Source organism: Ceratotherium simum, chromosome 34 (genome assembly GCF_057802395.1).
Source record: "Ceratotherium simum simum isolate JZ-2026a chromosome 34, ASM5780239v1, whole genome shotgun sequence".
Lineage (NCBI taxonomy): Eukaryota > Metazoa > Chordata > Mammalia > Perissodactyla > Rhinocerotidae > Ceratotherium > Ceratotherium simum.
Window position 1 is genome coordinate 24,665,137 of NC_141933.1, and position 26,109 is coordinate 24,691,245.

General features: G+C 37.9%; 1 protein-coding gene across 4 annotated transcripts in view; it reads left to right on the top strand.

The window, feature by feature from the left end:
• LOC147912658 (uncharacterized) overlaps positions 1–26,109 on the top strand; it is a 199,701-nt gene that overhangs the window by 100,728 nt on the left and 72,864 nt on the right. The window contains exons 2-5 of one of the 4 annotated variants that reach the window (XR_015549752.1): positions 4,415–4,478; positions 14,330–14,462; positions 22,916–23,047; positions 24,299–24,874. Coding sequence is in view for 1 of the 4 variants with exons in the window: in XM_087423117.1 (XP_087279243.1) it covers positions 4,415–4,478; positions 14,330–14,462; positions 22,916–22,935 (217 nt within the window). In the remaining 3 variants the exon portion in view is untranslated. Of the gene's footprint in view, positions 1–4,414; positions 4,479–14,329; positions 14,463–22,915; positions 24,875–26,109 lie in introns of those variants that run through there. The other 3 variants (XR_015549751.1, XM_087423117.1, XR_015549753.1) reach the window with 3 other exon arrangements.

Below are 26,109 nucleotides of genomic sequence, written 5' to 3' on the forward strand. Positions count from 1 at the left end.
TGGTAAACTTATTAAAAATACTTTCCCATATGCTAAATTTAATGTTATATGTTTTTTACCACAATTAAAAAAACGTATATAACTGTCCTGTTATCTTCAAAAGTGTCAAAGATAAGGAAAGGCTGAGGAATTGTTTCAGATTGAAGGAGATGAAAGAGCCATGACAACAAAATGCAATGCCTGAATCTGCAACTGCATCCTTCTGCTGTAAAGGAATTTATGGGGACAACTGGATGGAAGGGGGTCTGAGGATTGGATGGTAGTGATATACGCGTGGTAATACCCTGATTTTGATGATTGTACTGTGGTTATGTAAGAGAATGTTCTTCTCATTGGAAGTCACTTGGGCAGAAGAAAATATTACCAGATGGAAATCTGGATCTACTAAAGAGCACTGGAAATAATATATGTTAAAACACACACACACACACACACACACGCACACACATACACCTTTCTCATAGACTCTCACAGAGAGACATTTTTAATTTCAGTAACTTCAATGAGTTGATGTTGCAAGCAGAATGGTCATTTGTTGTTGTTCTTTTATTTTTTATACTTGGGGAACTTTATACTCTTTCAACGTCCAACAAAATCATTATGCGTGCTGGAACAGACCACTAGTGAGAGTTTTTCAAGGATGGAAACTTTTTAAGAGCCAGAGTGTTTCCCTGATCATAACAGTTGCTCCAGTTTCTCAAGGGCCAGAACCAGGCACAAAGTTTGACTTTGTTGCAAAGAAAGGTGGGGCCCACTGCTCCCAGGCAAAATCATTGTATCATCTTTGGCAGAGTCATGGGTAGGAAGGTGAGGTTTTTGCTCTTTTATTTTTAAAAATAACTTAAAATGTGTATATATAATTATGAGGAAAAAATTGAATGTTACATGTAATAACACCATACAGAGATACTGCCTTAATCCCTCAGTGTACTTCTGTCTTCTATTATGCATAGGTAATGTGTACGAATTCTGCCCTACAACTATAGGGGCAGAAGCATGACACATTTTTATTTCTCCAAATCAAATTAAATGAATCTTTGCATCCTTTTCACTATTCTCCCTTTCTAGGGTCCCTAGAAAGAAATCTGGAGATTTACATGGTACCCTAAAAGTGAAGGGACACTAGTTTTTAGTCCATCAGAGTCTCAACTGAGATGTTCACTGACCAAGATCTCTTGATTCATCTTCTCTATCCCCCTGTACCAGGGAGTTTCATGTAAGGCTTCAAAAGCCACAGCTCTCAACGCCACAGCTCTTAGTGTTGAGGTTTCCAACATCGACTTGCCACATGGTCAAAGGTCAAAGGTCTCCTAGACATCTTTCACTCATAAATCTCCCTCAAATCCCCAACTCCTTTCATCTGCCTTAGAACATTCGCTTTTAGCTGCCTCACCCATGCACATATCTCAGGACTGTATCCTTCACCCTATGCGTAGACTTTAGCTCTTTGCCTCTGTAAGCCATGACTTTTAACGACAAAGCAGCTTAATTCTCTTGTGGAGATCTCTGGATTTCACGATCCAAAGACTTCTATCTTCTCCTTGGGGATGAATATTATATGTCTATTTCTTTCTGATTCTTCTGCAGTAGGGAAAATACATCACACGTTAATAAATCTTCCTGCCACACTTTTCATAAGTTTGTATTTTATAGTATTTAACTCTTTCAGCTCAGTTGAATAACTATTTGTTGAGTTGTCTACCACGTGGACACAGTGATGAGGAAGATATTTTCTACAGTTGAAAAACTCGTGGTTTGATGAGGAGCATTGGTCCCCACATGGCTACTTATTCTATGACTCTGAGTGATGATTTAGGTGACTACTTCTGAGAATGGGTCTTTTTTCCTCGATGTTCCTCTTTCTCTTTTTTTTCCCCTCTCTCCTTTTTCACACATAAGCACAGGTGCAAGTTACTAGCATCTGTGCTGCCTCGTAGGGAAGCAATTCAGCCGATTTTTAGGCTTAGTAATGCCAAGAACCATAGGTGTTTCTGATACCTTCGTTTTTCAGTTGATTTCAACCCTTTACTCGTCTCTTATAGTAGGAATGGGAGTCATTGGGGTCCACAGACACCCACTGGGTGCAGAGATTAGCTCCAGATGCTGCTATAATGTGTAGTTCACCCAGGCAGAAATACCAGTCATTAAGACAAAATTCTGCCAGCAGGGATGCTTACCTGGCTTTTCCTACCATGTGGTACCTGAATATCGACTGTGATTCTTCCATTGGGTCCACCCAATCCTAACACTATAACATCCCAGGAGCAATTGCTTAACTGGATCTTTATGAAAACAACAAATAATTAGTTTAAAGTGCCAACATTTGGAATGATAATTCTATCGATATAGGAATTAAATATAACACACATAGATGACATTTACTGAACTCATTATATACAGGTACTGTGCTAAGTGTTTTATGTTGAATTAACCCATTTAATTTTCATCACTCTGTAAGGTAGACGCTATTATTTTTCATTTTATTTATAAAGAAATGTGAGCTTTGAGTATTTATGCCCAATGTCAACAGAACGAACAGTTGACAGAGCTAAATATTCTGGTCTTAGCACCCATGCTCCAAACCATGAGATTTTACTGCCTCAGAATATGTGCAAAACCTGTAAATGATATTCAGTGCAGTTCTGGTTTTAAGCTATTAGTTCCTTTTCACTCCCTGAGAAAGTGCCCATATTCTTGTCTTTACGTGGTCTGCATCAAAATTACTGGTATATTTTTTAGGGTACATTTTATGGTTTACAGAAAATTTTAGTTGTTGCATGTACATTTGCTCCAAGTTACTCATCAACTGGTTTCTATGAAAATTTGTTTCCGCCTCTGCTAATGCCTGCTGTTAATTCTTCCTTATGGTGTGTATTAGTTTCCTATTGCTGGTATAACAAATTACCACAAACTTAGTGACTTAAAACAATACAAGTTTACTGTCTTACAGTTCTGGATGTCAGAAGTCTGAAATAGGTTTCAGTGGGCTAAAATCAAGGTGTCAACAGGGCTGTTTTCCTTTTGAGGGCTTTAGGGAAGTGTCCACTTTCTTGCCTTTTCCTGGTTCTAGAGGCTCCCACATTCCTTGGCTCATGACCCCTTCCATCTAGCATCAGCAATGGCTGGTCAAGTCTTCCTCATGCTGCATCACCCTGACACTGACTCTTCTGCTTCCCACTTTCACTCTAAAGGACTCTTGTGATTACATTGGGCCTACCTGGATAATCTAGAATAATCTCTTTAAGTGAGCTGATTAACAATCTTAATTCCTTCTGCAACCTTAGTTCTCCCATGCCCTGTCATGGTCATGTAACATTTTCACAGGTTCTGGGATTGGGACACTGATATCTTTGGGGGATCATTATTCTGCCTACCACATGGAAGGATAGTTTTGCTTCCTTTTGTCTGGAGCTTCTACCTGCTTATCTCTGCACTCTGATTCAGAGCTCTCTCCCTCTCTTCATTCTCTGTTGTATTCTGATAATCTGTAAGAGGTTATATACCATTTATTAGGGGGAAGAGATACTTTTTGATTGGGAGTGAGCTAGAATTAAAGTTTATGTTGGGGAGAATGAAGGCCATTCATAACACTTCCTCGGTAACCCCAATACATTCTCCCCTTTGCTGGAACAACTAGGAGTCATTCTTGTTTCACTGTTACCCATCCAGGGTGACATGGGTAAAGTTATTCAGGGTTCTGGGAGAGCTTACATAGACAGAAACTAGGGCTTGGGGCTATAGGATTAGATAGATAATTGAAAACTCCAATTTTCAATGGATATGGGGTCATTCTTGCAAAAGCATTATTTGTAATCATTGATATTCTTAGTTTATGGAGCTTTAGATAATCTGTCTTAATCCACTCCTTTCACTGACAAGGAAGTCAAATCCCAGAAACATGAAATGACTTGTCCAAGGTTCTACTTCCAATAAATTGCAGGGTTGGAGCTGGAATTCAAATCACTACTTTTCCAGCTCACCACATTTCCTTCCATGAAGTAGTGACCCCCTTTACACTGGCTCCAGTGGGTTCAGCGACTGGCCAAGGGCCACAGGCTCTAAGCTGTAGAAGACTGTAGCCTATGATTCCTGTTTCCTGTCCTCTAGTCCAAAAAGATGGATCCTGGGATATAGTATTCTTGGGGATGTGTTCCAACCCTGGGTGAGGTGTTTCTTGTATGTTGGGGGAATAATGAAATTTGAGTAACTCTAAGGGCAAGAGGACAAGGTTGATGACAGGGGTCTGGAGTAATAACTGCTGCGATTTTTGAAGACTTCTACTTTGCCATGCCAAGCACTTTACTGACCCTGTTATTGGCGTTTTGTCGCTTAATCCTCACAACAGCCTCATGTCTCCCTGCAGTAAATGTTACTGAGGTTTGTCAATATCTTATTATCTTTTTTTTTTTTCAAGCACAAAGAAGACTACTTCTCAGCCCCATGGTGGGAAGAGGTCCCAAAGTGACAAGCCAGTTCATGTGAGTATGACACTTGAGTAGAAGGGACACGCTTCACTTCCAGGCTGAGGCTGTGTGAAGCCCTGTGCTGTCAATCCTTCAGGCTCTCTCTTCCTCTCTTCCCTTGTGGCAATGACAGAGGCCTTAGTCTTCCTGGCTGCAGGAGTGGGGAGTGATTGTGGGTGGCAGAGCCCCCTCCTGACTGGTGTGGGACATGCAGTTTGAGTGGTAAATACACTTTTGGTGGGTGAAGCTCCTGACCCAGTGGGATTGCGACCTGAACCTAGCCCAGGCTAATATAAGTAGGTATGGTTATCTACAATTTTAGCTGGTGAAAACTTAGAGGTAGACTAGTTAAGTGGATTGTTGGTAATTGACAGAGCAGGGATGCAACAAGTCCTTGCCCGCCTGACTTCAGAGCCTGTCCTGTGAATCCCTTCACCACACTTACTCCTGGTAGAGGACAGGCACAGGGGGAAGGTGTCAGCCGGAGGATAAGCTGCTTTGAGGAAGGGTCTGCACATTCCTACAGCCAAGTCTGGTGTCTTTTTTACTTTAAGTCTCCAGAACTTCCTGTTTTCCTTTATTCTCTTATTCCATTCTTTATTCTGATCCTGTGCCTTCCTGTAACTTTAAACACTTTAAAAAATTAAGCCCAGTTCTAGTATTCCCTCCACACTTCAGGGGTTGTGCACATGCCCTTGGATGATTTTCAACATTAAATACGTCCTCCGTCTCCCTCTCTCTCCATCGTCCCTGAGAAGCGAGTCTGCTTCCATCGCTTTCATGGAAGAAGACACTTTGTTCTAAACAAACAACACACAGAAAGAGACAGGAGTGAGCGAGGTGGGAAAGGCGGGGAACAAAGAGAGCTGCTTAGCGGAGATGGGGAGCGGGCTAGGCCTGTCAGTTCAGCTGGAGTGGAGAAAAGAGGCAGGGACAGCGTGGCACCTGGCGACACCATCGCTTCAGACTTGCCTTCCCAGGGGTGCCCTCTAGGGCTGCGTTTCACTCCTCAGGCTGGGGAAGCTGTGGGGAGGAAGGAAATCACTCTGCCTTTGACTTTGTCCCAGAGAATGACTGTGGTTGAGAAAAGTTAACGGTTGGAAAACAGATGTAGCTCTGTTCTGTGCAGCCGGGCCTTTCTGGTTTCTGAACTAGACCCAGAGGCTTTGCATTAGGCTCATGGCTGTCTGTGCGCCATAAGACAGCAAGAAGCTGCATTGTCAACGATTTAAATTCTTTTTTCTTTTTTTTTTTTTTTTTTAGTTGGAGAAGGGTTTTGGCCATAGGTGAGAGAAGTCACAAGGTAAAAGGAGTGAGAGATGAACTAGAGGAATTTTACATCTCCATTTCCCCCCAGAATGAGGAGTCTTGGAAAGGTTATAAATGCTCAAAACGTTAACACACTGCTTTGGGAGCAAACCTTTGTGTGGCCCGGGAAGGCAGGATTAAATCCTGTGGGGGAGAGCTTCAGGGGCAGGTTTCTGGGAAAAAATATAAAAGACTGTTCTGAATAGACCTACAATAAGGGGAAGGTGTTACAATGGTATTAAGCTTCTCCTAATTGGAATGAGTTTAAGCCAAAGTGAGGGTACGTCACAAGAGGGACTCAAACAACTGATAGGCAGAATTTCCTAAATTGTGCCCTGTAGTTGACCTCCTTCAGAATCAACTAAGGGACTTGTCAAAAATACGTATTTCCAGGCTTCACCTCAGACTCAGCATTTGAGAATGTCTTCAGTTGGGGGCTGGAATCTGAGTTCCTTCAGAAAATCTTTTATACTCTAAGGACCACTTTCAGACAGAGCGTTATGCCAGGATGACTTTCGAAGATGCTTTTAATTCGAGAATTTGTGACTTAGGTTCTAGAACTGCTTTTGCTGTTGACAAGATATGCAACTTTCAACAAATCATTTAATCCCTCAATTTCCTTGTCTATCTGGATGATCTCAGTTACATTTGGGGACTTAAACATTAATATCTATTCCTGGCTCCTGCCTCTGAAAATTCTGATTCAGTAAGTCTAGGGTAATTTGTATGGTCAGCCAGGTTTGGTAACCAATGAAGTAAATTATCTCCAAGGATTTTCTAGCATCAAAATTTCATGAGTCTACATTATTTAACATTATCAAAAAGGTATTATGCATCATCTTATCCATATCTACTCCAGCCAGAATGTTTCGGGAGCTGGCTCCCCAATTTGGACCAAGTTTTGATCATTTATTTATTTATTTTCCACAATCACAATGAGGTAGACATTATCTAGGAATATGCTCCTTTTTTTTTTTTTTCTCCCAGCAAATATAGAATCAAACTACTGTAGTACCAAAAGATGTCCAAGTATTACCTACATTGTACCTACTTTCTTCCAGGAGATGGTTTTCTCTAATTGTCTGGGGACTGGACCCCAGAATTTGCATGGCTCCATGGTGATAGAGGGTCGCTTGCTCTTTGTACCGTACTCTGTACACTACACTGAGGGATTGCTATGGAATTGAGGGGTCTCCTTTTAATTTTCTCTCCCAGAGCAGAAATTATGGGTCACAATGCATTTTAATCACAATAATCTCCACCTTACTTACAATACCATGGGGCAAAAATTTCCCCAGTGTTTTATAGAAATATACAAGTCAGGCAAGCTAAGCTTCTTAACACAGGAAAACTTTAAGGGAGGAGATTTTTAGATTGCACATGTTTTTCTAAGTATAGTAGATATGTAGCATATATTTTAAAAAGGGTTCAGAGAATATAGTACATGTTATGTAAAAAAAAAAAAAACTACGGTTATTCAATACATCTATTCTTGGGAGAAGGAAAAATCATTACTTGGTACTTGCAGGGATCTCAGGCTTCGTAAAGGGAAATTTCCCAAGAGTTTGCAGAGTTTGGAGGTTTTTGACAGGATGGTCTCACCAACATTCACCTGAATTATTAAGTGTAAATCCATATGCTGGTGGCTCTGTCCTAAACAAAGGGGGGGCAGATGTCCAAAAATAACCCCTGTGTCCTGATTCATTTATTATCCTGAAAATAATTTTGGAAGAGATTCTCAGGCCTGATGTTGGGACATTAAGCAGCTTCCAACTTCACCAGCTCTAGAGTAGAGTGTTTTTTTTGTAACACCTTTGGTTGTCTAAAATAATCTTTCTTGCTTAGAAATTTTCCTCTTCTAGGAGAAGCAAGTGCTTATTAACAATTAACTTCATCTCTGCTACCGTAGTGAGTCTTTTGAAATGAGAGCGATGCTTTGCTTCCCTCTGCCCCTCAAGTCAAAGAAAATCACAGTGATTCTCATTCTTAGTGAGCAGAGAATGCACCTGGGTGAAATTGGGAAAAAAAGAAAAAGAGAGAGAGATGAGAGAGAATTTCTGACATCCACTGCCAGAGATCTGACTTGGTGGATATAGGTCTGGGATGTGTCGGCATTTTAACAGCAATCCTATGCACAGTTCATTTGGGGATGTAGTCCTTCTCTCCTGGCAATGAACATGGCTTGTGGGTTAGAATGGGGCAGCTTCCTACCCCAGAATTACCTCTAGACATTATGTCTGCACACTGGTTGCCTTGTTTTGAAAAACAGTGGGAATATACCCTATAAATAAAAAGAAAGAAAAATCACTCGACTCTTAAAAGATAAAAATGGGAACCAAGAGAAGGGAGTTGGAGAAGTTTGCTTGAGTTTTGAACAGATTCAGACAAAAAACAAACTTCTTATGTAGGTATCACTTTGGAGACTTAAAAAGTATAGGAGGGTTATTTTACATAAGAGCAAGGAAGGGAAACACACAATCAAGCACCAGATGAGAAGCTGGATTTGATAAAGTGTTATTTATGCAATGACCTTACTTATATAATGATTTTACGGTATTTGTTCTTTCATTTGATGTTTTAGTCCTCTATTTATTCAGTAAGTATTTATTGAGAATCTGCCAGCACAGAGAATATGAAGTTCTGTGCTAGGCATTGTCAGGAATTTTAAAAAGCAGCACACATACCCCTTTCTTTAGGAGTTTAAAATGTAGTAGGAGATTCAAGACACGCTCACATGAAAAGCTACGTAACAACACAAGACATGATGCACAGAGTGTCGCTAGGCAGTATGTGGTTTAGCACCAAGTAGTGCAGACGTGTGTCGGATGTACTTCTCTCTTCTCCATGATGCCTCCCACCAACTACGTAGAACCTGTTCTTCTGTTCTGTTTGCCCTTTGGTATTAGGTCCAAACCCAAAAAAACCATCTTCAGAAAATATCTTGTCGGTAGAATCTGGCTTGAGAATCAAGGTTTCTTTTTCTGGCCCCTCAAGCCTGTCTACATGCCCGCTTTGCTAAAAATTTCTGATGCTTGTGCAACAATCCATGTTGGCAACATGCTTAGCGTTTTGTCCCATAGACTTACCTTGAGTGTTTGTCAGGGCTCATTTTGTTGCTAGACACAGAAACCTAATGTGACTTAGGTGTGGATGAATCCAAAGTTTAACTTGTATCAGCGGTCATTCTCACTCATTTCTCAGCTCTGCCTTCTCTTCATTGGTTTAAAACATTGGTAAGTTTCTGTCACGTGGTAGTAAAGAAGGCTCGTGGCAGCACCAAGCCTATGTTTGTTCAATGCCATCGTTTCAAAAGGAGAGTGCTTGTTTTCCTCACATTTCCAGCAAATATCATCGGGAGGAAGGTAACAACTCAACTTCAACCAACAACTGTGATCTAGGTGATTGGTTTGTTTTCACTCCTAGAACCAGTGCATGATAGAAACTCAGGAGCTGCTGGGCAGGTAAAAGTCATTACATGGTCCTTACACCTTGCCCTTCGGATTATGACAAAAGAAGTATAATTTCATAAATATGCCAATACTTTTATTGCTGTATGCTTTCAGTCTACTTGAAAACACAAATGCATTTTAATAAATACATGTCTGGCTGCATATAATGCTCCCCAAATAAAACCCAACAGTGTTCTAAAATGTAGCAAGAAAGATATAGGAATGATAAATGATTTTGTCAAATTAATAGAAGAGAACTTTACTTGAAAACTCTAAATTCCTGTGACTTTTAGGGCAAGTGTCTGCCTTCCTTATTTCTTTTACATTAGCAAAAGCCACCTTAACTATATTATACAATGTAAAATTGACATGTTGTCTTTTTATTATTATTTACAGCTGACAATGATTATTTACTCTATGGGAAAGTAAAATGCTGTCCAGGGAATCCTGTAATAATTAGTTTCAAAGGTGTGTGTGCACATGGATGGGGAAGGAAGTAATTATAAGTAAATTTGCAGGTTGTCATCCAATAAATTTGCTTTAGGGTAAACCTATTTATTTTTAAAATGCCATTGGAAATACATCAAAGCTATATTTTGTCTTTTAATTCTCTTGTAATTGAGTTTACCAACACCAGTGGGGTTATTCATAGGATCTGCTCACAATACAGTGGCTTTCAGGGTATTATGTTATTTGAAACTTAGCTCAGGGACCAAAATGGAGATGGTCAATTTAGAAAGAGGGAAGACAGCTATAACAACTTAAGGAGATTGAAAGAGAGTGAATGATCTAGTGGGTAAAGAACAGCTGTTAAGTACTCTCCATCTATTTCCTTGGTTCCTAATGTCCTTCAGATCTCTTCTGTGAATGGTCACAAGATATAAGAGAAAGAATCGTGGTTTTGGATTTAGGCAAACATGGATTCAAATCCTGCTTCTACCACCAAGTGGCCAAGTGACTATGGCAAAGTCTTAGTTTTCTTATCCATGTAATGGAATCAAATAGATACTTAATAGTACCAATAAAAGTATTAATTGAGATGATGTTCTTAAAGTGCTTCCTGAAGCACCTGGCAAAACCTGAATACTCAGTAATTGGTAGTTCCCTCTGCTTAACTTTAGAAAGCACCAAGATTTGCACCGGAGAGGATTGGACGCATGGACAGAGATTTAGATTTCTGTAGTACGTCATCTAGCTTCTTTGAAATGCTTTCTTTCTTAGACAGAGTGCTTAATGGTCATCAAGGAACATCTCAGGAAAGGGGCAGGTTTCAACATGATTTGGGCATTATTCTGTCTTGTTTGTCCTTGCAGGTAGTGAGCATAGAAACTCATAGAAACCACCCCTGTTCTGGAAGGAAGCTGTGCCTTTAGGACCCTATAAAAAGAAAATTTATTTTTTAAAAAAGCACAAAAGTAATTCAATGGAGAAAGAAAAATATTTTTGAGAAACCTCCTGGAACCACTGGATAACCATATAGAAAAACAAAACAAGGCATTAAACTCAATCCTTGCCTCATACCGTACACAAAAATTAATTTGAGATGGATAATATTCCTAAAGGAAAACAAAGACTAATATGTCTGCAACCTTGGAGTAGACACGGATATCTTAGAACTCAAAAAGCACTAAATAAAGAAAAATATGTTATGCTGGATCTCATAAAAATAAAAATAAGAAAATCCCTGCTTCTCACAAGACACCATTAAAGAATGGCAAGCCACTGTCTGGAGAACAAATTTGCAGTGCATGTCTATGACAAATGGTTTGTTTCTAGAACATAAAAAAAAAATACAATGCCTCAGTAAGAAGACAAACAACCCAATAAAAGTAGGCAAAAACAAAACAAAAAACCTTGAATGGACATTTCACAGAAGATATACAAATGGCCGAAAAGCAAACACATTCAGTATTGTAAGATATCACTTTTCACCTAGGATAATGGCTAAAATTGAGAAGACCGACAATACCAAATGTTTGTGAAGACGTGGAGCAACTGGAATTCTTTTGCGTTTCTGGTGGGACTATAAAATAGTATAACATCTTTGGAAAACAGGTAGGCAACTTCGTAAAAAGTTAAACATCCACCTACCCTGTGGCACAGCAATCTCATTTCTAAATATTTACTGAAAAAAAAAATGAAGACATATGTGCACAAAAGGACATGTATAAAATTTTTCCTAGCATGTTTTTTTTTTCTTAACAGTTCAAACTGGAAAGTATCCAAATAGCCACCAACAGATGGACAAATTGTGAAATATTCACTCAATGTAGTACCTATCAGCAACACAAAAAGAGCAAACTATTATTAATACATGCAACAACATGGATAAATCTCAAAAATATTATGCTGAGCAAAAGAATCTAGACACAGAATGAATACGTACTGTGCATGAACATTTATACAAGGTCTAACAGACAGACAGAAACTCTGATCACAGATGTTAACTGCAGTGGTTTCCTAGGGGAGTGTTGGTTTCCCTGAAACGAACATGACGGAACTTTCTAGGTGGTGGAAATGCTCTATATCCTGATTGGGGTGATGTTGACTCAGGTATTTACACTTGTCAAAACCCATCAAAACGTTAACTATCATGGGTGTATTTTGTTTGTAAATTGTACTTTAAAAGGTAGATAAGGGAATGTAGTGGAGTATATGTAATTACATAATTATCAGGCCAATCTCTTCCCAAGAAAATAATATTCAGTTTCTTCAGAATGGTCTGAATTAGTCCTTAATAGATCCCCCAAGGCACACAGTTTCTATCATCCACGCTTATGTATACTTGAGAGGGAGGTGTAGAGAGTAGGGTTCGTGGCTAGGACCACTAGGCTCCTTCTCCTGGAGTCATGGTGACTACCATCACCTCCTCCTCCCCCTCTGCTCTTCCGTCCCGCTCCTTCTTCTCTCCTCCTTCCCCTTTCTCTTCTGCCTTCTCCTATTCTTCTTCCCCTCTTCCTTTTTATGTGCATTTTAACAATTTTGGAAAACACAGGTACACAGGAAAAGCAGCAGAGAAGACCACTCATTTATACCTCCTCATGTATACAGATATCCAGATATGTATACAGATATTTCCATTGTTCAGTTAATTTCTCTCCTACTTGAGTTAATTTTTCCCTGAGACGATGCTGACTGTACAGTTTTGAAGTCTCTCTATGAACTTATCATAGCGTATATCTACCATAACTCATTCTGAAGATATTTCATTAGTCATACATTCCTTTACATAACACATAGTAATTTAGCCATTCATTTTGTGAATGTGGATATTTACGTAGTGTTAAATTTTTTATTTTTATAAACAACTCTATGATGAGTATCTTTGTATATAAACCTTTTACAGTAATTTTAAAATTTTAATGCAAGTTGTATATACACATATTTTAAAGAATCAATTACTTGTACAAGGCATATTAAAAAACAACAACACTGTACTACACCCCTCTCTCTCATCACCACAAATTTTCTCTCTCTAGAAGCAACCACTTTCTATTATTGTAGCTATTCCTTTTGATATTTACTTCTGTATTTCTAATTAATGTGCTATGTTAGCACTTGTTGATTTTAACATTTTGAACATGGTCTGTTGAATTTACACTATGGGAAATGAGATTGAATTATCTTTTACACCACTCCTCACCGTGCACCACACATACACCCATCTATGCATCATCTCAATAGAGCTGTGAAGGTCCATAATCCATTAAATATTGCTTTGAAAAGGTGGCTGTGGCTAAGAGTAGGTTATGAACATCCCTTGTTCGTCTGATGAAGTACTATCATCATATAATCTTAATGGTGCCTCAGTCTCATTATGGCTTTTGATGTGTATGGACATATTTAAAGCTATTACATATTGGCAGATAAATCAGCTTTTTATGGTCTTGTATGACCTCGGGCTTTCTAAATTGCTTTCTGGAAAAAAGACATAGGAGACTCTCATGAGGGTTTCTCGTTGTCTAGGCTTTGGGGTTGATAATACGTATCAGTCAGGCTTCAATCAGAGAAGCAGAACCATGAGCAGAAATATATATACGTGGTTTCGTGGGTCTTCAGCTTGCTGACTGCAGATCTTGAGGCTTAGCCTCCATAATTGCATGAGCCTATTCCTTATAATAAATCTCTTTATTATAAACAATAATTATATATTTTTTATAAAGAATATAATCAGGTGTTCCTTTCTCTCTGAGCACACTGCTCTTCTTTATGAGATACTTTCACTCTGTCATTTGCTCCAAGACCACATGCTGGGGTTGACAGCCACACATATACTCGGTCAACATGTGGAGAATCATTTTCAGTTTCTCACAATGACGTGTAGGTGACTTCACTCTCCAGGACTTCACTATCTTACTTCCAAGTTTTACACTTATAAAACCTATAGGATCTATAACAGCACATAATAATAAGGCTTGCTGTCTCTAAAAAGGCAAGGTTTGTAAAATACTTTCATAAATTCTCCTGAAACTCCTTTAATAGATGATAACACGCTATTGCACCTTGCCAATTAATACACTTTTTTAGATGCCCTAATTGCAAGCAAACTTTTGTTGAGAATTTACTATATGTCAGCTACTGTGCAAGGTGTTTTTATATATAGCATCATTCAGTCTTCAAAACACATGAGAGATAGGTAGCATTAATTCCATTTAAAATGGATAAATTGAGGCCTATCCTAATAGCCGTTCCTAATGCCTATATCTAATGATCAGGATTTAAACTAAGTCTACCAGGTTTTGTTTCATGTGATGTGAGTATATGTTTTGTCCATGTGAATAAACTGATAAACCTTTTCGTGAAAGAGGAATTTAATTCATTATGTAATTTTTCAAAATTGCTTTTAAAGATCATTAATTTAGCCAATTTCAGCTAGCAAGAACTTTTAAAGGATTACATGTAGCTATTTTTTGTTTATGAACCAGAAGATACATTTGCATCGAGAGTTTCAGTGAATCCAACTTTTCCTTCTAATATCATGGCCAGTATTGGGAATTGAAATAGAGGCTGCTATTGAAAGTTTCATAACATTTAATTTTGCTATACTTAAACTCGGATGCATGACTTGAAATAAACATTTACGGTCATTTTTGTTCTTGTCATTTATAGAGAGGAGCATTGCCCTTACTACCCAAAGGACTTCGAAACATTCATCATCTGGGTGCTTCATTAATGCCCCTTCTTCTCCATGGTGGCCATCATCAGGACCACCAAAGGAGACTCCGTCTCTGGATGGGGCCAGGTACAACTGAGGCAGAGATTTGAGGGAGGCAGCATAGGATAGAGGCTAAGATCGCGGGTTCTGGAGTCAGGGAGATCTCAGCTCATAACTAAACTCTGCTACTAACTAGCTTATGAACTCTTCTATATTGCTTAATCTTGCTGAGTCTTGTGTTCATCTGTAAACAAGGATTAATAATGGTAGCTACCTGACAGATTCGTTGTGAGAAGTAAATGAGATAATGCATGAGAAATTCTTAGTACAATCACTGATGATTTGTAAACAATAAATGTTAGCTCATGTTGTCACATCCTCATCATCATTGTCATCATCATTACTGCCATAAAATAGCAGGAAAATTGTCTTGAAGGAAATGAGACGTCCTTGTAACTCTGAAGGAGCTGCAGATTATGAAACAGCCCTGTAGAGGGTCCATGTAGACCTATTCATGAGAAGCACACAGAGTGAGAAAGAGGGGATGTGAGTCGGCCTCAGACCACAGCCTTCTTACTGTAGAGGGAGAGGCAGTGGACTGGATGATTTTGAAGATCATGGCCTACTATAGTTGTTTGATCCTCAGTCATTATGTGAATACTTTATGGTATTAAATAGGAAGTGGGTTAGCGGGGAAGGAATTCATTCATTCATTCAAAATATATTTACTGGGTGCTTATTCCAGATCTGACACACATTCTTTTAGGAACTGGGGCACAGCCTTGAATTAAAAAGATAAAAATTCCTGACTTCATGGAATTTGCATACACAGGAGGAGACAGACAATACATCAAAAAGGATAAAATATACGGTATGGCAGATAGTGATAAATGTTAGGAAGAAAAATGAAAACCAAAGCATAGAAGAGTGATAGGTAATTCTGGGAGGTTGTTGCAATTTAAAATAGGATGGTCAGAGAAGTTCTCACAGAGAAGGTGACATTTTAATCAAAGAATTGAAGGAGGTGAGGGATGCAGGAAAGAACATTCTGGGCAGAGGAAAGAGCAAATGCAAAGCTTTGAAGTGGGGCCTAACTGTTGTGTTCAATGAAGAATAAGAAAGGATCATTGTGCTAGAGTGGAGTGAGCCAGTGAGAGAGTCACAGAGGATGGGGTCAGAGAGGTGGGTGGGAGGGTGCATACTATTTAAAGCCTTCTAAGCCATTGTAAGGACTTTGGCTTTTACCCTGAGATAGGAGACCATTAGCAGGTTTTGAATAGAAGAGTAACATATTGTGACTTACTTTTAAAAGGTATCACTCTAGTTGTCGAAAATAGAATATAGAGGACAAAGCCAAAAACAGGGAGATGTGTTACACTAATCCAGGTAGCAGGTTAGTTGCTTGGATCAGGGTGGTAAGTGGTAGATGTGGTAAAAAATGATAGATTTCTGGAGATATTTTAAAAAGCAATCCATCAAGATTCGTTGCTGGGTTGGATTTGGAATGTAAGAGAAATTGATGAAACATGTTTGTAGATATTGAGAGATAAATGTATATAGATATTTATATATATAAAATATATATACTTTTATATATTTGTTAAATTTCAGATGCCATCCAAATGAAGATGTTGAATAGGCAGTAGGCTGAGTCTGGGGTTCAGGAAATAGGAGATCAGGACTGGAGAAGTACATTTGTGAATATATTTAAATGGCATTTAAAACCATGAGATTAGATGAGATCACCAAGGGAGGGAATGCAGATAGAAAAGATAAGAAGCTCAACTGAAGAGACCTAAAGTACTCCAAAATTTAGAGGGCAGGTTGATGAAAAGGAATTAGTAAAGAATTCTGAGAGCCAGAGTGGTAATAAGAGGAAAACCAGAGGTTGGGGATCCTGGATGTCAAGTGAAAAATGTGTTATAAGGACCAGGAACTGTCCGTTGGATTTAAAAGCAGGAAAGTCTGGTGATCTTGACACTAAATTAGTAGAAAGCTGGTATGATTTAGAAATTAAGCTGAGCTTTGCCCCTGTTCAGTAATAGAACTCCAGGTGGACACATTGAACTAAATGCGTGGACACAGACAGAAATAGGATGTTGCATCAGAAGAAGTCCCAGCCACCTTGGGTAAAGTAATGAGAAATTTGCCCAAGGGTGCTCACTGATGAACAGGAGCTAAGAGAACGGCAGTGCTCACATTGCATTCCATATCACATCCTGGATATGACAGCTAAAAATAGGCTCACTTCCCACTTGGCTGATACTGAAGGATTTTTAAAAAATTAACTATTCATATTCTTTTATTTAAAGGTATGGCCTATATGTGTAATTCTATATAGGATGCTTTTGAATTTCAGGTCTTAAGATATCCCCCTTGGGTCTTCTCAAAGCGCTTCCTTTCAGTACTCATAGCATTAGAACGCTATCTTGGTAATTATGTTTATTAAATGAATTAGTGAGTGCAGAAAAATGTAGTCATTTATTTTTCCTCTGGGGCAATCTTAAACTTCAATTTATTCTGTGTATCCAATTTCATTCAGCCTTACAACTTGAGCTTTTTTGACAAAGCTGATTTGATCTTATAGTGCTTCCTGTGATTCTGTCTAAATTGCTAGGAGGTGCCTATAGAAGAGAAGGGTCAGCCCTCTTACTGTCTGGATTATACCTGAGATACAGCTTCTTCCATTTCCTATTATGGCAAATGTCTGTGCTTTGTAATTACCTAAGGCCATTAAAATATCTCCTCTTAGCCTACCCCAGGGTCCCTGGCCATTTGCAGCTATGATGTATGGTTTTCCTTATTAGTGAAACTAGAGACAGAATTTCCCCTTGGTTGTTCTCTGGAATTGGGTTAACTGTGGGGGTGTTGCTGAGATCAGACACCAAAGCAGAAGGGTGTAATCATATTATTAGCAACGGGATGGGGTATTCAGGGTATTAGTGGAGCAGCAAAAGGCTTTTGATTATAGCATTCAGGCTCATCAAACGTTTTCTAAATAGCTCTGTGTCCTTTTCTCTTCCTTCAGTAAATGCAATTATATGTCAATAAAAAAATAATTTTATGTTAAAAAATACATATTTTGCACCTATCGTGAGCAATATTACCTTGCTATCTACAAAGACATCACCATGCACTTTTTCCTATTGCTGACTCTACTACTCATTCACTCTTCAGAAACAATGTATCAACTAAGTAAGAATAATATCACAAGGTGTTTTGCAAGCCCTGTCATAAGTTTGGAGATGCAAGTGTGAGATTTTTCTCTTTCATTACTAGCAGTGTGACTCAGAGTTAGACGTTTGTTCTTTCAGAGAGTCAGCTTACTTATAAAATGGAAATAGCAACATTTACCTCCCATGATGTGGACTAACTGTGCTTTGCACTCAATAGATATTTTAATAAATGGTAGGATTCCTCCATAAAATATTTTATTTATTCTTATTCCTACCTCAAGTACCAGACTCAATTATAAATCATAATCAATATTTTCCGCAAAATGAAATCCTCTTTCAAAGGATTTGTCTTACAAGCAATCATATTAAAAAGTATGGGCGGGGCCGGCCTGGTGGCACAGCAAAGTTCACATGTTCTGCTTCGGTGGCCCAGGTTCATGGGTCCTGGGTGTGGACCTACTCATCACTCATCAAGCCATGCTGAGGCAGCATCCCACATAGAAGAACTAGAAGGACCTACAACTAGGATATACAACTATGTACTTGGGGCTTTAGGGAGAAAAAAAAAAGGAAGATTGGCAACAGATGTTAGCTCAGGGCCAATCTTCCTTTAAAAAAATATAGCAGGCATTTAAAAAAACAACAGTATGGGCCATGGCAAGATTCCATCTTTTTTATGGCTAACTAGTATTCCATTGGATATATATATATGTATACCACATCTTCTTTATCCACTTATCTGTTGATGAGCACTTAGGTTGTTTCCAAGTATTAGCTATTGTGAATAACGTTGCAATGGACATGGGGTTGCATAGATCTTTTTGAGTTAGTGTTTTCATGTTCTTTGGATAAATACCCAGAAGTGGAACAGCTAGATTGTATGATAGTTTTAGCTTTAATTTTTTGAGGAATCTCCACACTGTTTTCCATAGTGGCTGCACCAATTTGCATTCCCACCAGCAATGTATGAGGGTTCCCTTCTCTCCACATCTTCTCCAACACTTGCTGTCTCTTGTCCTTTATGGACCTAGAGGGTATTATGCTAAGTGAAATAAGTCAGATGGAGAAAGAAAAATACTGTATGATTTCACTCATGTGGAAGATACAACAACAAACAAGCCCATAGACACAGAGAACAGATTGGAGGTTACTAGAAGAAAAGGAGGGTGGGGGAGGACAAAAGGGGTAAAGAGGGACATTTGTATGGTGGTGGATGAAAACTAGACTTAGTGGTGAACATGATGTAGTTTACACAGAAGTCTAAATATGATGATGTACAGCTGAAATTTATATAATGTTATAAACTGATGTTACCTCAATAAAAGAAAAACGGTATGTGCCGTGAGCACCTGATCATTGTACCACTCTCTCATTTACGTAACAGAGAATCCACTTAGCAGACAAGGTTGTTGACTGCAGTCCTTTCAAGTGTGGGTGTTAAAGCTTTTCCCTTTGACCCAACCCTGCCCCTAGCCCGTCTCTTAGACTACTCTTTGGCTTACAATTGTCCTTGGAGCACTGCAGGGAGGCGTCCTCAAGGGACGTCCAGATAGTGGCAGAGTTATCTCCTGTATTGCCCTTGTTCATGGTGAGGGTTGGGTGTGGACAGAGGGACATTCCTGCCCATGTGATGTCGGAACACAGGTGCAGTCCTATTGGGCTGGTTGTCAAGGACACTAAGTAGTGGTAGGACGCTCACAAGAGCCCTCTCACCCACCAACATACACTTATCAGATTTTCCCCTCTGGGATCACTTTTCCAGCTTTGGTTGCCTAGAATTTTTCTCTATTGCCTGCCTCCTTCAAACTCCCTCAGCTTCCCATCTATACTTCCTTTATCCCTCCACACCAAAAGCTCTCCCCCTCCCTTCTCTTAGTATCTTACACAAACACTCTCTCTTTCCCTCTCACAGTAGCCCTTAATGGCCAACCAAGAAGTATCTAAATGCAAATCATTACCAAGCTCAAACTATTAACCACGGAATAAATGGTTCCCCTTGACTCTAGGGTCAGTTCTGAAATAAGCACAATGACTACATGACTACTTTCCTATTTTCTGGGATGAGGAAGTATTTTCATCCTTTCCTGGAGAAAGTGGCCTTCTTCAACAGATTGTATCTAATGATTCCCTGTAATGTGTCATAGACAAGCGTACCCTTGGAGTTTTCATGAGAAAATAGGTTGAACTTTCATATCCTACTGCATTTGCTATGATTTAGTGGCCACAACAGGAAAAACACTTCTGCAGAATAAAATGCCTCTTGTGTATTATTGCTGCCTCTTCCATTGTCTACAGCAGATTGTTTGATTCAGCACATTCTTTAGTCTCTGTCTTATCTGAAGAATAAGACAACTAAGGATATTGTTTCTATAGTAGGTGAATAATTTCTGGAAGGAATAGATTTCCCCACAGGGAAGTATCACTTGTGTCTTCAGATGTCTGAAACAACCATTGTAAAATAATGTAAGAGAGAAGGCCCATTGTCTTGTCATAGAGGTTCATAAGTCAAAGACTCATGCCTGAGTGGTTTTCTTCCACAGCTGTATTCAGATATAATTCACACACCATACAGTTCAATGGTTTTTAGTGTATTCACAGAATTGTGCAACCATCACTACAATCAATTTTAGGATATTTTTATCATCTCAAAAAGAAACACTTTACCCATTAGTGTCGCTTCTCATTTCCTCCCTTTCTCAAACTCTAGGCAACCACTAATCTACTTTGTGTCTTTGTAGATTTGCCTATTTTGGACATTTCATGTAAATAGAATCATACAATAATCTTTTATGACTGTCTTATTTCACTTTGAATACTGTTTTCAAGGTTTATCCATGTTGTAGCATGTACTAATGCTTCATTCTTTTTTATTGCTAAATAATATATTATTGTGTGGATATACTATGTTTTACTTATTCATTTATCAGTTTATGAGCATTGAGTTGTTTCCAGTTTTTGGCTATCGTGTATAATGGTGCTATGAACATTTGTGTACAAGTTTTAGTATGGACATATATTTTCATTTATGTTAGATATATATCTAGGAGTTGAATTGATGGATCATAGGGTAACTCTATGTTTAATCTTTTGAAGAACCACTAGATCGTTTTCCAAAGGCTGCACCATTTTACAGTACCACCACAAGTGTATGAGTGTTCAAATTTCTCTACATCCTCACCAACACTTGTTACTATTTTTTTTTCAATTAGAACCATCCTAGTGCGTGTGAACTCTTATGTCATTGTGGTTTTTATTTACATGTCCCCAATAGCTAATGATGATGAGCATCTTTTCATGCGTTTATCGGCAATTTATGTACCTTCTTTGGAGAAATGTCCATTCAGATCCTTTGACCATTTTAACTTTAGGTTATTTGTCTTTTATTTTTGAATTGTAAGAGTTCCTTATGTATTCTAGATACAAGTTCCTTAGCAGATATGTGATTTGAAAATATTTTCTCCCATTCCCTTGGTTACCTTTTCAATTTATTATATATATATTTTTTTACTTTTTTTGCATTTGTTGGAGGTATCCTTTGAAGCACAAAAATTTCGCATTTTTATAGAGTCCAATTTACCTATTTTTTCTTCTGTCACTTATGATTTTGGAGTCATCTCTATGAAGGTGTGGACTAACCCAAGGTCATGAAGATTTACTCTTACATTTTCTTCTAGGAGTTTTATAGTTTCAGCTCTTACAGGTCTGTCTGATTCATTTTGAGTTAATTTTTGTGTATGGTATGACGTAGAGGTCCAGCTTTATTCTTTTTGATATGGCTATACAGTTGTCCCAGCACCATTTCTTGTAAAGAGTCTGCTTTCACCATTGAATTGTCTTGGCACCTTTGTCAAAAATCAATTGACCAACATTGTTACAGTTTACTCCTGGGCTCTCAGTTCTAGTCCATTGATCTATGTCTACCCTTATGCCAGTACCACGTTATCTTTATTACTGTAGGCTTTTAGTAAGTTCTGAGTTTGGGAAGTGTGAGCCCCCAACATTGTTATTTTTTTTCAAAATTGTTTTGACTATTCTGGGTCCCTTGCATTTCCATGTGAATTTTAGGGGGAAAGTGTTCAGTCTTTCACCATTAAGTATGATGCTAGTTGTGTATTTTCCATAGATGCCCTTTATTCAGCTATAGGAGCATTCTCTATTCCTAGCTTACTGATGTTTTTTATAATGAAAGGATGTGGGATTTTTCAAGCTTGTCAGTTTCTGGAAAAATTCAGCTGAGATTTGGTAGGGATTGCATTGAACTGTAGATAATATGGGGAGCGCCACCATCTTAACTTAAATATTGAGTCTTTGTATTCTTGAATGCAGATATCTTTTTATTTATTTTGTCTTTTTTAATGTCTTTCAACAACCTTTTGTAGTTTTCAGAATATAAATTTTGCACTTCTTTTGTTGAGTTTATTCCTAAGTATTTTGTTCTTTTTGGTGCTAAGTGGAATTGTTTTCTTAACTTTATTTTGGGGTTGCTCATTGCTAGTGCATAGACATATAATTGATTTTTATATATTGATCTTGTACTCTGCTACTTTACTGAATGTTTTTATTAGTTCTAATAGATTTTTAGTAGATTTCTTAGGATTCTCTATGTACAAAATCATGTGGTTTGCAAATAAAGATAGTTTTACTTCTTCCTCTCCAATCTGGATACCTTTTATTTCATTGTCTTTCCTGATTGCCCCTGCTGGAATCTCCATTACCATGTTGAATAGAAGTGGTGAGAACAGACATCCTATCTTGGTCCTGATATTAGGGGGAAAGTATTCAATCTTTCACCATTAAGTGTGATACTAGTTGTGCATTTTCCATAGATGCCCTTTATTCAGCTTTGGGAGTGTTCTCTATTCCTAGCTTACTAACTTTTTTTTTTAGAATGAAGGGAGGTAGGATTTTTCAAATTCTTTTTCTGCGTTTATTGAGATGATTATATGTGTTTTGTCCTATAGTCTATTGATGTAGCTTATTGCATTAGTTAATTTTCAGAAGTTAAAACAACCTTGCATTCTTGGCGTAAATCCCACTTGGCGGCTTATATAATCCTTTTTATTGAGGATGGAATTAGTTTGGTTACATTTTGTTAAGGACTGCTTAAAGTTTAATAAGAAAAAAATAAGGAGGAAAGTGTTCACCTTTCAATATTTTTCTCAATTGTTTCCCTCAGGAAGAAACATAGATAGACGTGTGTGCATGCACACACGCAGATACACACACACACATACTACTAGCAAAACACATTCTTGGTATTTTTCTTTGATTTGATGAAAATAATAATTTTTCCCTTCCTGTTTGATGGTCTTGGCTCCATTATCAATAGAATATCTTTTTGATATTATCACTTTCTTCTCCCAGAGCATAATGATGTGGAGTAAGTGAGCAGAATTGGTTCAAGGAGACAGAAATTGACAGAGAAAGATGAAAGCAAATGCTGAGCTCATGCCCAACCAACCTTTCAAAAAAAAGGTATATGGTAAAAGTACGTGGGTAAGTATCTTCAATGATTCTCACTTCCCTAGGGCTTTACACTTTATGAGGCTTAGTACCTATTTGATTCAATGATACAGGACCGTGAGAAGGAGTGGAAGAAGGTGCTCAGCATTGTGAAGTGGGAGCAGTGCTGAGAGTAGAGGTTGCTTTTGTTTTGGATCTCAGTTTTCCCATCGTTACGTCTTAGACTCCTTGGCATTTCAGCAACTCTCTTCTGTGTCACAGAATCAAACATTAGCCACATTGAAAATCTTAGTAAAAGTCTGGTATAATAAATCATTCCTGTCCTGTGATAGAGATACATGACCAGGCTGTTTCCTACCCATAAAATTAAATTGCTATAATAACTCCCCAAACCAAGCCTGAAGCCCTGAATATCTTTGACTCTCTCCTCTTCAATAACTGTAGATAAGGTTCATGTGTTTTGATTAACTCTATCTTATTTAGTCCTCCACAACATGATGAGATATCTTATGAGATGAGATATCATTATCTCCATTTTATAGATGAGGAAACTGAAGCATAGTATGCACTTAGCCCAGAACCATACAGCTAACAAGGCAGAACCTGAACCCGTCTGACCCCAGAGATAGTGTTCTTACCACTCTGCGGTCAGGGTCAGAGATTTGATTCCCTTGCACCTGGGAAGCAGTATATGAAAAATAGCTGATACTTGGATCAAACAAGTCAATTTCATTATGAAGAGCTGAGTGCATTGTGATGATTTGTCTTCTCAACCAAGCCACATTTCATCTTGAACCTACCAATCAGAGAGGAGAAGATGGTACTTAAATCTCTTCTTTATAATATCCAACATTGAAATAAGTCTCTTATTTCTTGGACGGCACTCTTTCATCCTCCAACAAAGTTTATTTATACTCCCCTTTTGGACCATGATGTGTCATGGTAGGGGAAAAAGAAACAATTCCCATCTCAGCTCTCACAAAATCCAGTACTGAAGACTTAAACTTCAAGTTGATGTTTGAACACTGGAGATGGAGGGAGAGGAGTAGAAAATACAATTTACATTCTTATATAATTTGTACTGCTGTGGGCACAGCCTGAGAACTCAGGTTCAAATGCCCGCACATTCAAGCCTAATATTTGTCATACCATCTACAGTCACTTCACTGCAAGGAACTGTTTATTCACAGTTTATTACCACTGAATCTAAAACCATATCACATATTAGTATCTTTCTGGCACACGTTCTGAGTCTAGTATTGGCTTCTATGTTTATATTTGCAGTGATTCAGGTTTGCACCTCGTCCATCTCATTCAACACAAAAAATGACCCAAAATGAAGCATCAAATGGGCTTCTATGACCAGTTGGAAGTAGATATTTAAAAACTCTGGCATGGTAATGCTTTGCTATTTAAAAATTAAGTGAGGTTTGGAATGGTGGAAGCAACACTGGACCTGAAGCCAAGAGCTGCAAGATGCACAGTATCATAGCCAACTTGGTTCTGAGAAATGACAGAATGTGGTGGTGAGTCAAGGAGAGAGGGACATGATCCTTTGGAACAGAAGATCTACTGTTGATTGTAGGACTGATTGTAGGACTTGCCCTCAGAGGGGGTACCCAAAAGTTCAAATAATACCTTAAAATGAAGCATGGAAAAATCAGTTAAATTAAAAGTGAATATTATGTAGTCCTAGTGAATATTCAGGGAAATGGATGCTTATATTGTATATTGTTGACATGAGTAACAATTAATACTTTCCTGGAGCATAATTTGGCAATATTAATCGAGTTGCTTATTTTTCACTATATTTTCATTGGCATGTTCATATAGCATTTTATTTGCTAAAATATTACTTCTAATGGCTGCATTATATTCTATTATATGGATGCACCATAATTTTTTTAAATCACATATCCTGTTATTGTACTGTTAGGTTGTTTCCAATTTCTACAACCATAAATAAACCTGTTAATAAGAGATAGTAAAGATGTTTTTTAATTTTTGTAAAATATACGCATACTTATAAAAAGAATAAAATGAAATAAAATAACCATGGTTAATCCCTGAGAGGTGACATAGGGGTCATTTTAATATTTTTTGTCCTAGTTTTTTTCAGTTTCTCAATTTTCCAAAAATGAGCATATAATATTTGCAAATAATTTAAAAAATTGTTGAAGCGCATTTTGTCTCTTAGCAACTTTGAAGTACATAATATAGTATTGTTAACTATAATCACAATGCTGTGCATTAGATCCCCAGAACTTATTTATCTTCTGACTGCAAGTTTGTACCCTTTACCAACATCTCCCCATTTCTACTACCCCTAGCCCATATCAACCAGTTTTCTACTCCCTGTTTCTATGTTTGATATTTTTTTGTTATTTTTTTTAGATTCCATGTATAAGTGATACTGTGTAGTATTTGTATTTCTCTGTGTAGCTTATTTCTAAAGTCCATCCATGTTGTCGCAAACGGCAGAGTTTCCTTCTTTCTCATGGCTAAAGGATATTCCATAGTATATATATATATCACATCTTCTTTATCCATTCATCCATTGACAGACACTTAGGTTGTTTCCATAGCTTGGCTATTATGAATGATACTGCCAGTAAACATGGGCATGCAGATAATTTTTAGATACCTTGTTTTCCTTTCTTTTGGATATATACCCAGAAATGGGATTGCTGGATCAAATGGTAGTTCTATCTTTAACTTTTTGAGGAACCTCTTTACTATTTTTCATAGTGGCTGTACCAGTTTGCATTGCCACTAACAGTGTACAAGTGTTCCCTTTTCTCCTCATCTTCACCACTTGTTATCTCTTGACTTTTTTAGATCCTAAATGTTCTCACCACAACAAAGAAATGGTAATTATGTGATGTGATGGAGGTGTTAGCTAACACTACAGTGGTAATCATATTGCAACATATAAGTGGATCAAATCATCATGTTGTACACATTAAACTTACACAATGTTATGTCAATTATATCTTAATAAAAAAATGTAAAAATGTGAAATTAAAAAAATGCATCTTGTCATACAGAAAAAAGAAAGCTATTGAGGGTTGCATTAAAAGGTTTCAGGAACCAAC